General features: G+C 38.1%; 1 protein-coding gene across 12 annotated transcripts in view; it reads left to right on the forward strand.

Moving 5' to 3' along the window:
- Window positions 1-15918, forward strand: part of slc4a4a (solute carrier family 4 member 4a) — a 59631-nt gene that overhangs the window by 17322 nt on the left and 26391 nt on the right. For 4 of the 12 annotated variants that reach the window (XM_032517140.1, XM_032517137.1, XM_032517135.1 and 1 more), the window contains 5 exons: window positions 4380-4515; window positions 7014-7174; window positions 10162-10341; window positions 12320-12415; window positions 14203-14279. In XM_032517140.1, the coding sequence (XP_032373031.1) occupies window positions 4380-4515; window positions 7014-7174; window positions 10162-10341; window positions 12320-12415; window positions 14203-14279 (650 nt within the window). The remainder of the gene's footprint in view (window positions 1-4379; window positions 4516-7013; window positions 7175-10161; window positions 10342-12319; window positions 12416-14202; window positions 14280-15918) is intronic. The other 8 variants (XM_032517144.1, XM_032517142.1, XM_032517139.1 and 5 more) reach the window with 3 other exon arrangements.

A 15918-nucleotide genomic window follows, 5' to 3' on the forward strand; every position in this document is an offset into this window, starting at 1 on the left:
ATGTGCTATTAGACCCTGTGTAGCCTTATACTGTACTGAGTTTTCCGAAAAGGTCAGAGGGGATGGAAGATATTTGTGTAGGATGCATGTCAAGAGTGGGACTAACCAGGCCTTTAGTGGCAGTCACACTAAGCTTTCTGCCAGGCAGCGGGCATTCTTTCTCCATCCCCTATCCCATGAGCCTCTGCTTCTAGGACAAAGTCCTCTTTGTATGCCCATGGCTCTTGGCTAGAGCACACAGAGCTTTGAAATTGCGTTTGAACGATGGGATTTCATTTTGTGCTTGCCCTCACCCCTCTTTGCTTTCCCTCTGCACTGTGCCTCACCCGCTAACCCTTCTCACCCACCCTCACACTTTCTCCCAGCACCAACACTGTGCTTTATACCAGCTAGAGTTTTTTGCTGGACAGCATGGATAGGCAGCATCAGTGTCTCTAATGAAGAATTAGAAAATCTCTCTTGGATAAAATCTTGACAGCTTTAGATGCCCACTGTGTATAAGAAGGCGCTTCAGAGAATTCAATTTAATTTAATTTACACATATTTCTGACCCACGACAGTCGTTTTGCCATGAAAACATGTTTCTTTCTTCCCTCATTCGGTTTCTGCTCATTCCTTTATCATGAAATATTGTGAATGCTAAATTTCAACCTGTAATCAGTAATAGCTGTTATTAGTAATATTATAATGTAAAGACTTTAGTTTAAGCACACAGGAAGGTACAGAATATCCAGCTGTAATCACTGTGTGTCAGGTAGCTTTTCCTAATCTTGTGCCAAAATTAATTGATATTGTGTACCTTTCAGCAGGATGTCTTTAGATTGTTTTCATAGGGAAGAAAGAAAAAATGTAGTATGTGGGGATTGTTTTACTACACTTGCATTGTTATGGTAAAATATTTCATCCTGCTCTTTAGAAAGACAACACTTGTACTTCCTTGGTTTTACTATTATCTGTTTACCACTTCTTTAACTCTATGCACATTTCCAACAGGAATACAGCAGCATGTGAGCCTACATCCCTGAGGCTTTGACCTTTTCATTCCACTGCTTGCCATTGTTTGCATGCAATTTTGCCATATAGGTATTTAAACTTGTTTTAAATGTTTACTGTAATCAGTGTAAATTGCCATGGATATGAGCGTCAGCTAAATGTGTGAAACGCACATGTAAATTATTCCACCCAAGGTGTTATTAAACAGGCTGCGACTTAAGCTAGTTAAGCCTGTGTGTGTGTGTGTGTGTGTGTGTGTGTGTGTGTGTGTGTGTGTGTGTGTGTGTGTTGTGTTGTGTGTGTGTGTGGTGTGTGTGTGTGTGTGGTGTGTGTGTGTGTGTGTGTGTGTGTGTGTGTGTGTGTGTGTGTGTGTGTGTGTGTGTGTGTGTGTGTGTGTGTGTGTGCGCCAGCAGACAGTTTATCCCCCACTAGTAATCTTACAGCTGCTGTCGGCTCGTACATGCTGTTGTTATTGTGCTGCAGAAAACACAATAAGGGGAAACTATAGGCTTCACCTCTTTTCAGTTTGATCAGTACTGCTGACTGACTGTGTGTGTGTGTGTGTGTGTAAAGGCCCAAATTGCACCTGCAAAGAAAAGTCCAGTTAAAGACTTTACACTGGATAATTCTTCTTCTTCTGTGATGCAGATATTTTAATAAACTCTTTTATTTAAGAGCAGGACAGCAGCACAGATAATTTCCCATTTCACCACGTGGGTAGTCACTCTGCCAGAGCATGCTAAACATTTTTCTTCTGTGGGTTTCTATGGCAAGAGTCAGAGAGTAACACTAAAAAACTGCATTTCTGGAATAAAAATGGTCAAATTTGAATATATTCAATATCGATGGTCAACTCCCTGGTGCCTCAGTATCAGCAAGCTGTTATGTAATCAGATCAAGCAGCTTTGTTCTGATCGAACACACGCATGCGCACACACACACACACACACACACACACACACACACACACACACACACACACACACACACACACCACCATAGAGCGAGGGAGAAGTGAGAAAGTGACAGCATTTATCTTCGGAGCGAGTAGCCACTCTAGAGTCATAGTGCCTATGTTTTCTGACCACGGTGGGAAATCTTTAGCAGGAAAAGTTATCCCCCCACGATTTCATAATGCCATACCTGTCTCTCGTAGATTGACTTATGTTGTTCGTTGGGTTATGACTCAGACTATGCATGCTTTCCAGCACCCGCCCAACTCTACCTCTGATTGGCTTACCATGAAATTTTACTCAACCTCAGCCAATCGTCAGAATTTATGCGGCTCAGAGATCAAGTTGGTCTGATGAAAAAAAAAAAAGCTTCAGTTATTGTAATGCACCGCATTTTTCAGCAGTAACTATAAAAGCGTTATTAAGATGGTAAGAGTAATCAATTAGATTACTCATTACTGAAAAAAATAACGCTATTATTCCCATCACTGTTGATGACATTGCAAGTTTAAGACTTACTTCTCTGCTTCCTGGCTTTGAGAGTAGCTCATGTTCACAAATATTGATTAAACTTTTCTAGGCCATGGAAATAACATATTGAAATTCTTAATCTAGTTGGTGTTCCCCCTTTAATATTGTCCTCAACCATCACAACTACATGCACATATCCTCAACCCAAACCTTATTCTAACCCCAACCCTAAAACCAAGCCTTAACCCTCAGCAAGCTTTTGCATACACGAGGACCAGACAATGCTATATGTCCAGAGAGGCCTAGAACACCAAGTGGTCCTCACAAAGATAGGATTTACAAGAGCAGTAAAACAGAACATACATCCTTTTGCCACATAAAGCAATGCAATACATTTTAGCAAGTTAGGCCAATAACAGAATATTTAAAAAATAATAAAGTTATCTTTACTATACATTTAGTACATTTTATCATAGGTGTTACGCTCTTTTTTTTTAACATGAAGTTTAAAAGGAAGTGATGCATGTGTTTCTGCACTTCCTGACTTATATTAAAACATTTAGAAAACTACTGGTTTGCTTTGATGTTCCAAAGTTAAATATTACAGGTTCCCTTAAATAGGGAACCAGGTTCTCACATCACATCATCAATATACTGTAAAGTCGTAGTAGTGGTGGTAGCAGTAGTAGTACCCATTGGTAGTTTTTAAGAACTTAGGAAGGACTTTACATTCAAATATAGTAATGGAATTACAACTAACTGGTGCAACCCCATCCAGGGCCTTAACATTGAGATTAGCCTTCATCAATGGTATTACAAAATGTCTATTGGCCGAGGTTTGGCTAAGTAGTATTTGCTTGTCAAAGGAATCTTAATTCAAAATTAAATTGCCGTACGTGCACATTGTTGTAGCTGCAGTAGAACTCTTTTTAGCATACTATTTCAAAAACTGAATTTAAATCAATCATCTTCAAAAAGCATGTGCAAAAAGGTTGAGTATTTTTTACATTAGCAGTCTCCGGCCTTGAGCAGAGATGCTATTATTCCATTTATGTGAGCTTTTTCCGTAACCAAGCAGTACCTCTAATTATGATGCCCCATGCATTGATCTTGTGTGGCTGTTTGCTGATGACAATAATCTTAGTGTACATTTTTCTACATGCATGGGTCTGCTATCATGAAAGGGGGTAGTGATTGTTTGTTGTCTCTCCATTCAAAGTTCCAATATTGTTTTCACTTGTTGTAACAAGCTATTATCGTGTTGACCATTTGCAAGACGTTTAAATAGAGCTGTAAAGTATCATTCACAAATCAATCCTGTTGAAATTCTGTTTGTGTTGCTCTCTAAATATTTAAATGAGAAGACTTGGGAAGGAAAGCTCAGCCTCTGCTAAAGAATAGGCCAGTTTGTGGCCATTTCCTAATTGTTAATGCGGGGCTCCAGGGCAACTTGCCAAGGCTGGAGGTCCAATGGTGAAGGCCTGTTTGAACAGTGAAGGAGGGGGCAGAGAGGGAGTAGGGGCTAGCTGTGGGGGCACTGTCACTGAGGGGACCCCTAAAACCCTTCGGCCCCCTCCTACCTGGTCTACAAAGTGCAGGAGCAGGCAACTGAGAGTGGATGTCACTTCCAACCAAGACTTTAATGAGGGTCTAGCTGCTGCTTTGGGACACTGGTGAGCTTGTGTAGCTTGCCGACTGTTATCTGTGGATTTGGAGAGTAAAGGGGGGTCACTAAGGTTTTAAAGATGTCCAACAATAACAATAACCAAGAGGAGGAAAAGGAAAAGGAAGAGTACACGGAAGAGAAAGAAGAAGAGATCATGGTGAAAATCCCTCCACCTCCACCTCCTCCTGAGGTCAACGGGAAGGGTCCAGCTGAGGAGGGGAAGCCAGTGCCCAAACCCTTGCCCAATGGGCACCATTGCCAACCTATGAACCGCAGTATTTTTCCTCTCTCCGCAGTCTCGCCGGCAGCCGAGAGGATCCGCTTCATCCTCGGTGAGGAAGATGACGGTCCGGCACCCCCGCAACTCTTCACTGAGTTGGATGAGCTGCTGTCAGTGGATGGACAGGAGATGGAGTGGAAGGAGACGGCCAGGTAAAGACCTCAGTCTCAGGCTTGGTGGCTTCCTTTCCAAGTTTCTGAATGCGCCCCTACAGTTATGTAATGATGTTTCACTCACTCATTAAAAACCATACCGTAACACAATTAATTGTGAAAGCTAAAAATAGGCAAAATAACCTACACAGCCAAATAACTAAACAAACACTTGTAAACTTCAGCTAGTTGTCAGTCTAAAATCTGTTCTTCAGACATCAGGTGATTTGCTGTGTGCATTGAATTTGGAACATCATAAGGAGCGAGCTCAAAGGGATTCACAGGTTTGTCCTGTGTGGGATGGGATAGAGATGGGCTGATTGTTTATGCATCATTAGTGTTGGATGAGTGAAGCTCCCTCATGAGGAAACTGGATCCCTTGGGTGCTGTGTGAGGCTCTAAAATGAGTTTAAATGTTATCTTAACCTCTGACCAATTGTGCCTCAGATAGAAGTTACAGTTGTGTTCACTGTTGGATGAATGATTTGCAGAGGAACTTTCCTGAAGAAGTCTTTCTTACTTTAAAAGTGCTTATACTTCTACTCTGGGGCTTTTTTAGGGCTTAGTTCTGATGATACATTTGGCCAGCTTCTGAAGAGATTGGTGAATAATTAGTACAGATGGGCTTTATTCAAAGTCAAAGTATCTTTATTTGTCTCCTTAAGGAACAGTTAGTTTTGGACACTGAGCAACATTGTTGCAAGAGTTACAACAGACACACAACAACAAGCACAGGGTTAAAACAATTAAAAGGCAAATGTACAGTAAACATATAGGCTACTCAAAGAGCTGTGCAAATTACAAATTGCAGATTAGAAATGACCATTTTCTATACTTTATTTGTATTTTTATTTATTCTATAATTAAAACAATTAAGAATTTAAATAAAATAAAAGCCATCCTTTCTACATTCTTCTGTTCATACATGCCTTACAACCACTGAACCCTACTTCCATGCATTCAGTCTTCCAAAAAATTTACATTATTGTGTCCTTATGTCAAAATTAAGTAGGCTACCCACTCAATAGGAGCATAGTAACAACTAGGGTTTGGGAATTGTGTTTCTAATCATGTCATACCAACCATCGGCAAAAACCCAGCTAATCATAAAAAACAACAAAGTCAAAGGTATAATGTATTGTCAATGTTACAATATACAATATGCATTTTACAGGGGACAATATTGTGTTTCTTCAGTGCTACAATTTACACAATAAGAACAAATACCATAAAGGAAAAAAAGACAAACACATTACAAAGACAAGTTCTCAACCACATAGGGTAAAAGTGACTGTGAAAATGTCCACAAGAAAGAGTTTCAATTAAAGTACCCCAATAAAATTGTACAAGCAATCTATATGTGGTTTAGCAAGGTTAAAAAAAACTTAATTGGAATAGTTCCTGACCCTTCAAAAAAAGTCTACGTTGTTTAATAAATGCTTATGTATTGCTTACATAAGGTGAAATAAATCATTCCTGCATCTTTCATGTCAAACTTATTATTCTGCAAATAACTGCAGAGATTAGGACCTGGTCCAATGTCTCACCAAGAGCACTCAGTGAACTTAAAATGAATAAAAGATCTCACAAGTGCTGGGTAGTACTGGCTGTATCCCAAGTGCAATTTTGGCAGCCAAAACTGGCCAAATAAAACCGTGCTATAGAAACAACTTCTCAGTCCCAGTTAAGTTTCTCAACTCTCTGATTCTGAGGGAGGGGGGGAGTGATTAAAAAGATACATAAAGCAAATAGAAATGATAATACGGGTTCACAACTGATAATTCTATCTTAAAAAAATATCTTGGAATCTATCTTAGAAAAAATTGAATTCCCACACACGGTCATAGACCTTCAAAAGGCATTTTTTTATACAACTGTCTTCCACTGTTGGTGAGCCTTTAACAAAAAACAGCATTACATGATTGACAAGAGACAGTTTGGAATTGCAATTATTACTATTGCTAATATTTACTGCAAGTAGTAAAAGGAACATTTACATTGATCATATTGCCTTTTAAATATATAAACATTTGACAATTCGTCACCCGTAACACATTAGATTGTTGATGCAGCTACAGAGCCTCTACTGTATGTGGACATAAACATATATTAGGCTACATACTGTATGTGAATTGCATTTGTGCAGTAATATTTAAATTAAAACTGGTAAAATTAGCATCAACTCCTGCTTGTGTGACCCAACTTTACACAAGGTATATCATGTTTTTATGGAATAAATTAACTGTAGTTTATTTCATTATTTATGTGTACTGTATAGTGACTTCTTTGCATGTTGAAATGCTGTTTGGTCCTGTTATGTAGCGTGATGCCACAAGATCACCATTAGTAAGTTAGTTCATCCTTCTTTGATGTACTGAATTGCACTTCCATACTGTAAGTACAGTAATATCCAACCTAGTTTGTATGTTCTGTTATTGCCTATAGCTGTCTGGAGTTCCCAGTGTTATCCTGTCATTGTTCTCCTTTCATTCCTCCAGGTGGATCAAGTTTGAGGAGAAGGTAGAGAAAGGAGGTGAACGCTGGAGTAAACCACACGTGGCCACACTGTCCTTACATAGCCTTTTTGAACTCCGGACGTGCATAGAGAAAGGCACCATCATGCTCGACATGGAAGCTTCTACTCTACCTCAGGTTGTTGGTAGGTTGGCCACAGGTTACTTATCAATTTATATCTGTAACAATATAAAATGTATTTAAATCTGGGTGATACAGAGCCCCCAAGGTAACATGGGGGGGGGGGGGGGGGGGGGGGGGGGGGGGGAATTCAAGGAAAAACAAAAAAATTTACAAAAGAACATGTACCTGGGACAAACATGTTTGAGATCTTGAGTTTTATTTGAGAGATCTGGACTTTGACATGGAGAAAAAAAAATTTAATAAATAAAACATGTGCTGGAAAAATCACTTTTGCGAGATCTTGACTTTGTTTTGCGAGATCTTGATTTTTTTTGGAGAGATATTTAGTTTTTATTGCAAATCCAACAAACAATAAGGCTAACCTACCTAGCTAACTAGCGCACTAGCTAGTATCTAGCTAGCGCAACATGATTATATCTCCTTGGTCGTCTAAATTCATCTGTTTATTTTGGATTACAAATTAATACTTTCCAAAGTGAAGTGTTATAATGGACAATGTTGTTGATGTCAATGACTGCGGGCTAACCTTAGTAACTATCTATTATCTAGCTAGTAACTTCAAATGATTATATCTCCTTGGTTGTCTAAATACATCCATTGTTTATTTTAATACGCACGTAAACAATCAGGAACAATGAAAACGCAATGTTTACCGTTCAAGTTCATGAGTTTGCCACATAGCTAGCTAGCTATACCATGGCTGTATTAATAGAACAAACTAGCTATACTTGTAAGAGACACAAGAAAGAAGCTCATGAAGGACCATGTTGCTATGACAACACAAACTAGCGCTATTGACATTAACAGTCAACGGCATTGTTCATTAGAACACTTCTTTTTGGCATGTAATTAGTAATGCTTATCAAAATAAATGATGAATGTATTTAGACAAGCAAGGGGATTTAATTATGTCCTGCTACTAGCTAGATACTAGCTAGCTTCTAAGATTAGCCTGAAGTCATTGACATCAACAGTCAAGAACAATGTCCATTATAACAATTCACTCTGGCATGTTTTAATTAGTAATGCTTATCAAAATAAACGTGTATGATGTATTTAGACAACCAAGAAGATGTATTTAGACAACCAAGAAGATGTAATCGTGTCCTGCTACTAGCTAGCTAGATACTGGCTAGGTTAGCCTTATTGTTTGTTGGATTTGCAAGAACTTGCAAGATCTCACAAAAGTGTTTGTCCCCAGTACATGATTTTCTGTAATTTTTCTTCTTCTTTTTTTTCACCTTGCGGGCACCGTAGAGCAAAGCTAAATTGGCATTGGCAAGTAGCCTATGTTTTGTGAGGACATGTAATGCCAGACAATGTTTAGGTTAAGGTAAAATTCAGGAAGGTAGACGGTATTATTATTGGGTTTAAGCACATGGTTTTTACACTGGAGACTGGGGGTCATCAGCAGGAAGTTAGTGTTTTTGTTTTTAATAATTGACTTGACTTCTTTAAAGTTTTTGCTGACTTGACGAAACTCAAACAGAGCCAAGACATTAAAAACTGTTTACACAGGCTGAGTATTACTCCCATTTGTTTTTCTTTTCTTAACCAAGTTTTTTGAGTTGCCTAAACATAACCATACAGAAACTGTATTTCTAACTTTAATTTAATTGCCAAAAGTGGATACCTGGTTATACAAAACAGTCTGATCACTATTATGTTCTTAGAAAGATTTTTGCTTTAATGTCTGATAGCTCATTTCCAGTGAAATATTACAATTATGCAAGTATTTTTTAGGTGTGTGTACAAGTATTTTCCCCCCCACTTTTGTACAATGACTGTGACGAAGGTGAGCAGAGAACCTGTCTGCCAGTTTGATTTGTCTGCTCCATGTTGAACAGTATACTGTATGCAGAGCTGCTCTTTAGTGTTGCGTGCAGGTTTATGAATTGAGGCATCAAACACAGGGCTCAGAGGTTTCCTTCCTCTTCTTTGCTTTAGTAGCAAAAGGTCAGAGCTCTGAGTCGAGTCCAGCTTAAACTGTACTTTATTTGAACACTGAGGCACTCAAATTGTAGTTTGTAAATGGTCACACAAAACGTCCTAATTTAAGAACAACCAACCCTCTTCGTTTGTTTCTGCATGAGGGAGCAGGAGGAAGAGTTACCACTTGGAGTGATTCATGTGAAGTAATTGAGTGTGTTGCATGGACCGTACAGGCCGAGCGGAGCTGGGCCTCTTGCTTTGAGGCCAGCCGCCTTGACTGATGGGCCATTAGCAGCACTACTCCTCCTCAAGAAGAGACACTCCCCGAGGCTGCAGCATTCAGGCTTCTGACCTTCTTTTTAAAAATAGGCAAGGCCCTTTTTGATTGAGCCGTTTCATAATGCCACGAAGACTTTCATAAAGGAGAATTACAGTCTGGGTGGCACTAATTGAATTCTGACATAATTGAAGAGACTCTTTTTTTTTTTAATGTAGACTTGGTTATTTGCTCTGAGTTGTTACTAAATTAAGGCTGTTGTGTAAAATGCTGCATGAAGAGAAAAAAGACCCCCAATAAAAACTTGACATGAAAGAACAGCATAATTCAAATTTGGTTTTATTTATTCATTTCAGTTGTTTATTATTGTTGCTCCTCAGAACTTTAGAAAAAGCTATTTTTTTGTCTCCAATTGTTCTCCAAATGAAAACGTTAATGAACTCATGTAACAATGTAGTTAAGTGCTGAAACAATTAGCAAATGTACAGAGATCTTGTGATAATTTATTATGCTGAATGTCAGGTTGATATTGAGGCTTTGCTGGCTGTTTTCAAGTTAATGTCAATATAAATTGAATACTTTTGGGTTTTCAACTGTTTGTTTGACAAACTAACCATTGTAAAAAATCTCGTTGGATTCTGGTTGTTGTTTTTGGATGTAATAATGTAGTTACTATGTCTAGATTCAGTGTGTTTACACTTTCTTCCCTCCAGAAAAAGACTAAAATCGGATTTCCTTACCCTCTTTCTTCCTTACCTTCCCTCTCTCTGCATATTCAGAGATGATCACTGACAACCAGATAGAGATTGGCCAGCTGAAAGCAGACCTAAAGGACAAAGTGATGTACACGTTGCTACGGAAACATCGTCACCAGACCAAGAAGTCCAACCTGCGTTCTCTGGCTGACATCGGCAAGACGGTCTCCAGTGCAAGTAGGCTGTTTTCCAACCAGGAAAACGGTAATACTGATGCCAGTTTGGTGCAGTCCTCTTTTTCTAAATGATGTAAAGAAAAAAACAAATCAGCTAATTTGCTCTATCAAGCTTTTAGCTGTACATACCTTAATTGCCGGGTTTAATTAAGATTTTTTTTGTCAACTCAAATTAGGTGTGCAGGGAGTTTTTAGGTCATTGGGGAATGTCACTGTGTGATAAAGGACACACTGCTGCCCTCCTCTGCATAAACCCACTAATGTGGCACTCAGTACATTATATTCCATTACATTAACATGCCATTTAGCCGACGCTTTTATCCAAAGCGACTTCCGATTCAGTGCTTTCAACCAACTCCAAGTAGTGACAGTGTAGCTTTAAGAATATATATATATATATATATATATATATATATATATATATATATATATATATATATATATATATATATATATATATATATATATATATACAATTTAATTAAGTACCAGCTTAGATGCTGAAAAACATTTTAGAGACCTTATCAGAGGTTTTGGCCCCTACTGTATACTTGGGAATATTCCTATTAGTGCTACTATAGTTCCACTACTTTCTCACTAAATCCATCATTCAACTAGTAAAACTAAAGTTTGCAGAAGTCTTTTGCTAATTCATCACAGACATTTGGTTTTATTACTCTAACAACACTTTTACCATACTCACTGTAGGATACTGTACTAACTGCATTTACAGAGACTTAAGTGATCAGCACCTGTGGAGCTTTCAAACTGACTGAAGCTCTAAATTTCGACACTGAAGAATTAAGTTCAGTGCATGAATTTATGAGCGGGTGAGAAGTCCAAGGCTAAGGCACAACTCACCGGAACCTATCATAAAGCTGACTCCAAATTTTGATAAGATATGACTTTAGATAGAGAACCTGAGCGATTATAATTACTGCAGTCAGAATATCTGAGGTTATATCTGAGTTTGATTATAACTGTTCATATTATTCTCACTTCATTAACTTTTAATATTGACATTTCTGAGAATTCATGTTTTTTAACAGTAGAATTTAAGACCCCTTTTCATCACACAGGGCAGGCTGTCACTTTGCTTTACTGGAAGTTATTACAAAGAAAGCTAAATTTAAATTCATGTCCACAAAAGCAGTCAAGTAATAAAACTATAGAAAATGGCTTTATTGGCCATTTTAATAGAATTGTAGTTGCTGTAATAAATGCATTTAATGTCAGTCTACTTTATGCTGCATATAAGACCCATTAAAATGTATTGTTACAAAATTAAATTGAAATGAACAACTAATTAACATTTCCCACAGGCAGCAGCACAGAGCTGCAAATAGAAACCTTATTAAACCTTATCAATCAGCAGTAAACAGAATATTCCATTAGTCTCTAAAGTGGTAAGATTTAAATAAAGTGACAGCCCTAATGCACACAAATGTAACTGGCCTTAACAACACTGTGTGAATCCTTAAACTGTAACACTCTGAGTAACATAAGATGTTTTCTTGTGTTGACAATGTTATTAATATGTGTCCAGACATGGGTCTTTGGAAAGTGAAATTATTTATTAACTGTTATCAGATTTATGAAACCGATTTATGACTCTTTGTTTTCAAATGGAAACTCATCTCATGAAAAGCCTTAGGCTCTTATCTGTGTCACAGTACTCGGATAAAGTGCTTCACTGATAATCATTAATTGATGATAACCTTACAAGGATAAAGTGCATCCTCAAGTTTAATAAAATACAGTTCAACTCCTGTCCAATGACCCATGGTCCTGATTTATGGCGCCACTCTTCTTACTTTCCTTTTTCTGCACAGCTTGTAAAATTACAGACAAATCATGTTTTACATATCTTTTAACCACTTGATTCTCCTAACAAATGTCTTGCTTTGGCTCAGTGGGCTTGTCTATCATCTCTCCCTTCCATCTCTTTTTCCTCCTTTTACTGCTTCCCTGGATTGGGTTTGATAACCTTCTGCTGCTACTAAAAGCTCGTAGTCCTCTTGGGAGCTCTGTGACTTGCCTATCGGGTCACATATCAATGGAGGACTTGCAGAGCCAACGGAGTACCAGCATGGACTGGCTTAGTAAGTTCACTGGACTCAGTCTAAGTTCACACTGCAGACCACCAACCACCCTTTACCAAAGGAAATTCCTTTGCCGGAATTACAATTGTACTAATTAGGATACATGTCAATAAACATAAGTGGACATGGGGTTAGCTAGAGAAACCATTCCTAATGTCCCATTTTATTCCTTTTTTGATTTCAATTCCAACCTTGGTAATTAAGTAATATTTTTAAAGATAGCCTGCATAAAACAACATTGTAAGAACACAGTTTTAGTAGTCCATCTTTGGAATATTGTAGTTTCACCACGGCAGACCCATGTCAATAAAATCCGCCGTTGCATAATTATGGCGCACCACGGTTGTCTTTTAAGTCCTTATGAAAGACGGGATGTCATTTTTTTGAGCATTGAACCGCAGCACAGGGTTATACTTTTTTGTCAAATGCCTCAGTATCTCACTTTGCAGCACATATCCAATCGATGTGACTCAGACAGGATTTGGAAAATGTGACTGTGAGGCTTTTTCTTTCTCTCAAAAACGTCACATGATGTCAGAAGTGGAAAGGTTTCAGCTGCAGTTTGAACGTAGTCACAAAACTAGTGTAAATGTCACATGTCATTCAGACCCAATGTGTCAAGTACACTAGCAGTGCTTAATAAAGTAGTGGCATTGAATAGTGTTTAGTCCTGTCTGTTTTTTTTTCTCAAAAACTATACTTTTTTATTTTTGATCCCTCATGTATTTCCCTTAAATTTATTTTTTCCCCCTTTTATTACTGTATCTACTCTATGTAAGTACTACGATTGAATCATTTATACTGGCTGCATCATACTGACAAGCATGTTATTACCTACAATCCTCAGGAGGCAGATGTACGAAAGGCTACAGTGGCATCAGAATTTGCTCTCGTTGATATTTGTAAAGCTCTGTATACCCTCTTGTATTCCTGACCGCTCCACAACAGAAGTAAGGTCACGTTCTTCTGTCAGGTCTCTGATGAATCTGATGGAGTTGACGAGCTTAAACCAAAAGTCAGCAGAGCGTCAATCAGTCTGATGTTTACCTGCGTTTAGCGGAAGACTTTGATGGGAAATATAGACACCGTAAGATGATCAGATATTCTCAACAATAAAGCTCCTGATTGTGTATTAAGGATGCAGAATACAAGTTAGAACAGTTGTAGAATGTAGTGGACCAATTAATAACTGCTTTGTAATATGAGATTTGAATTAGGTTATAGATTTTTGGCACTGAGGGCATTAAATAATATACCTTATAACACATTTAAAACTTAATGTTGTACTAAGATTGTTCTATACCAGCAAATATGTTCCAACTTTTAGAGGAGGCTGTACTTAATGATCTGAGAAAAGATTTTAGGTGCTTTCTGAGAATTTCAGACTAGAAATTGCTGACTTATGACTTTAAATAGAACAGCATTATTCTGTCTGATTTAAGATTTTCAGCAGATTGTACGTAGACCAGTAACTGTCCCTTTCTGTCAGTGAACATTGGTGTGACAGATGTTTTTATTGACTTAAAAGTTTGCTTGACCAGTAATCATGAAGTGTTAGTCCTCTGCTGTAAGCTTGAGCCTTTTTGTAGCAGATGTAAGTTAATGGTGGCTGAAATCTCTTTATGCTTTTGATCGCTGTTGCCTTGTGATTCTTTTCGGTGCTGCATGGGGAGCAAACTGTCTGGGCCACTGTTTTTTCTTGGGTCTGTGCCATCCTTTTTTCCCCTTTTCAGTTCTTGTTGAAGGTGAAACTGCTTTAACCACACAGGGTTGATATTTTTTAACAGATAGTCCCACCACAACTCACCGGAACCTGACCTCTAGCAGCCTGAACGACATTTCTGACAAACCGGAAAAAGAGCAGGTGAGTCAACCTGATGATTTAATAATGGAATTCAATATTTGTTATTTTCATTTGATTTCTATATTATTTTGCTACAGTGTTTCTGCACTGCAGTTACCAGAGATGATCTCTCAATTAAAGTCTATGGGCAGTGCTTACTTACTTACCTGTTTTCAGAAATTTAAAATGTTAAAATATTTGATGACCGGTTTTGATAGGCACTATTTTCTCTATGTGATCTAAGTTTGAAAAATTCCCACGAGAATTATTGTAAGAGTATCAGATAAATCAGTGAAAAATCTCCAAGTTTTAACTTAATTAAATTGCTATTCGAGTAGGTTTTTTGGCTCAGTAACCATTATTAAAGCCAGGTTTTATGGGTGCAAAATACTTACTACTATATAAATATTATAGTAACTATCAGGCTGAAAAAGCATAGGAATTCATTATTCCAGTCACATGCAGAAAAACAAAGGTAAATCATACAGTATATCTAACAGCCTACTTGAAATGACATGTGTCAAATAGCAAATGCGTTTCAAGCATAGGTCGATGCAGGCTGGAATTGCAAAAGTAACTTGATAGCTGAATATAGCTTCATCCACTGTAGAAGTGCAGAAAGCAGTCATGTGCAGACTGTGACTGCCGGTTCAAAGCAGAGGTAAGATTGTCAAAAGTACATTGTCGTCACCCAGCCAGCTGCAGCTGCTCTGAACCTGCCACAGCCAAGTGTGCAAAAATATATGCAAGTTGCTTATGTTATATCTCTACTCAGCTTAGCAGTTTATTGAGAGTCTGTAGAAATATTAATAAATATTTCCTTTAATGGTCAGTGTGGAGATTTTGTTGTAGCGAGGACGGTGCTTACAGTAGGCCAAGAAACTTTGGTACAATGACGAACAGAAATCAGTGATTAATTTACAATGGAAAGAGAACACCCAAACACACATTTGTACTTTTCCAGTACATTTCTACTACAACTTTACAAATACACTGCATCATAGATTATCTGTCACACCCAGAGGAGATATCGGAGAAACTTTCTCACGGTGTTTATCAATGAATTTCTGTTGTGTGAAACAGATAAAATACTGTTTACTGCTTCAACAATATGCCCCATTCCAGTTCATCTGAAAGAAAATGTAAGTTGAATTGGCTTTAAAGCCCCCGTCATAGGAAGGTGTTGTGTCAGTGCTGTATTGATAATCATTATTTGTATGTATCTAAATTATACATTTAGTAGTCTTTCAGTTTGTGATGTTGAAGCACTTCTGCTGAGATAAATACACACAGTATTTTAGCAGTGCTTGTTAATGGACTTACAGTATTTGCCATTAAAGGTCCCAGCAGCCATTTGTTCATATGGTCTCATCCCGGACCAAGCCTCTGGGAGAAGAGAATTAGGTCAAAATGGCCCAGTAAGTCCTCCTGAGGGACAGTCAAAGTAGAAAAAAAGACAATTGGACAGGATGCACATCTTCTAAACTGATGTGCTTCCACACCCACTCAGCTTATAAATACCATTTAGACGTTTCCTTTGTGGGCCGACGTGCAATGATCATTTCCACACTAAGTGGGAAACAAGTGGGAGATTGACATTCAGGTTTTGATGTTAGCCGTCCAGTTTTGTTGATATCAGCCATAGAGATGTCTGCCTTCT

Source organism: Etheostoma spectabile, chromosome 5, assembly GCF_008692095.1.
Source record: "Etheostoma spectabile isolate EspeVRDwgs_2016 chromosome 5, UIUC_Espe_1.0, whole genome shotgun sequence".
NCBI classification, from domain to species: Eukaryota; Metazoa; Chordata; class Actinopteri; order Perciformes; family Percidae; genus Etheostoma; species Etheostoma spectabile.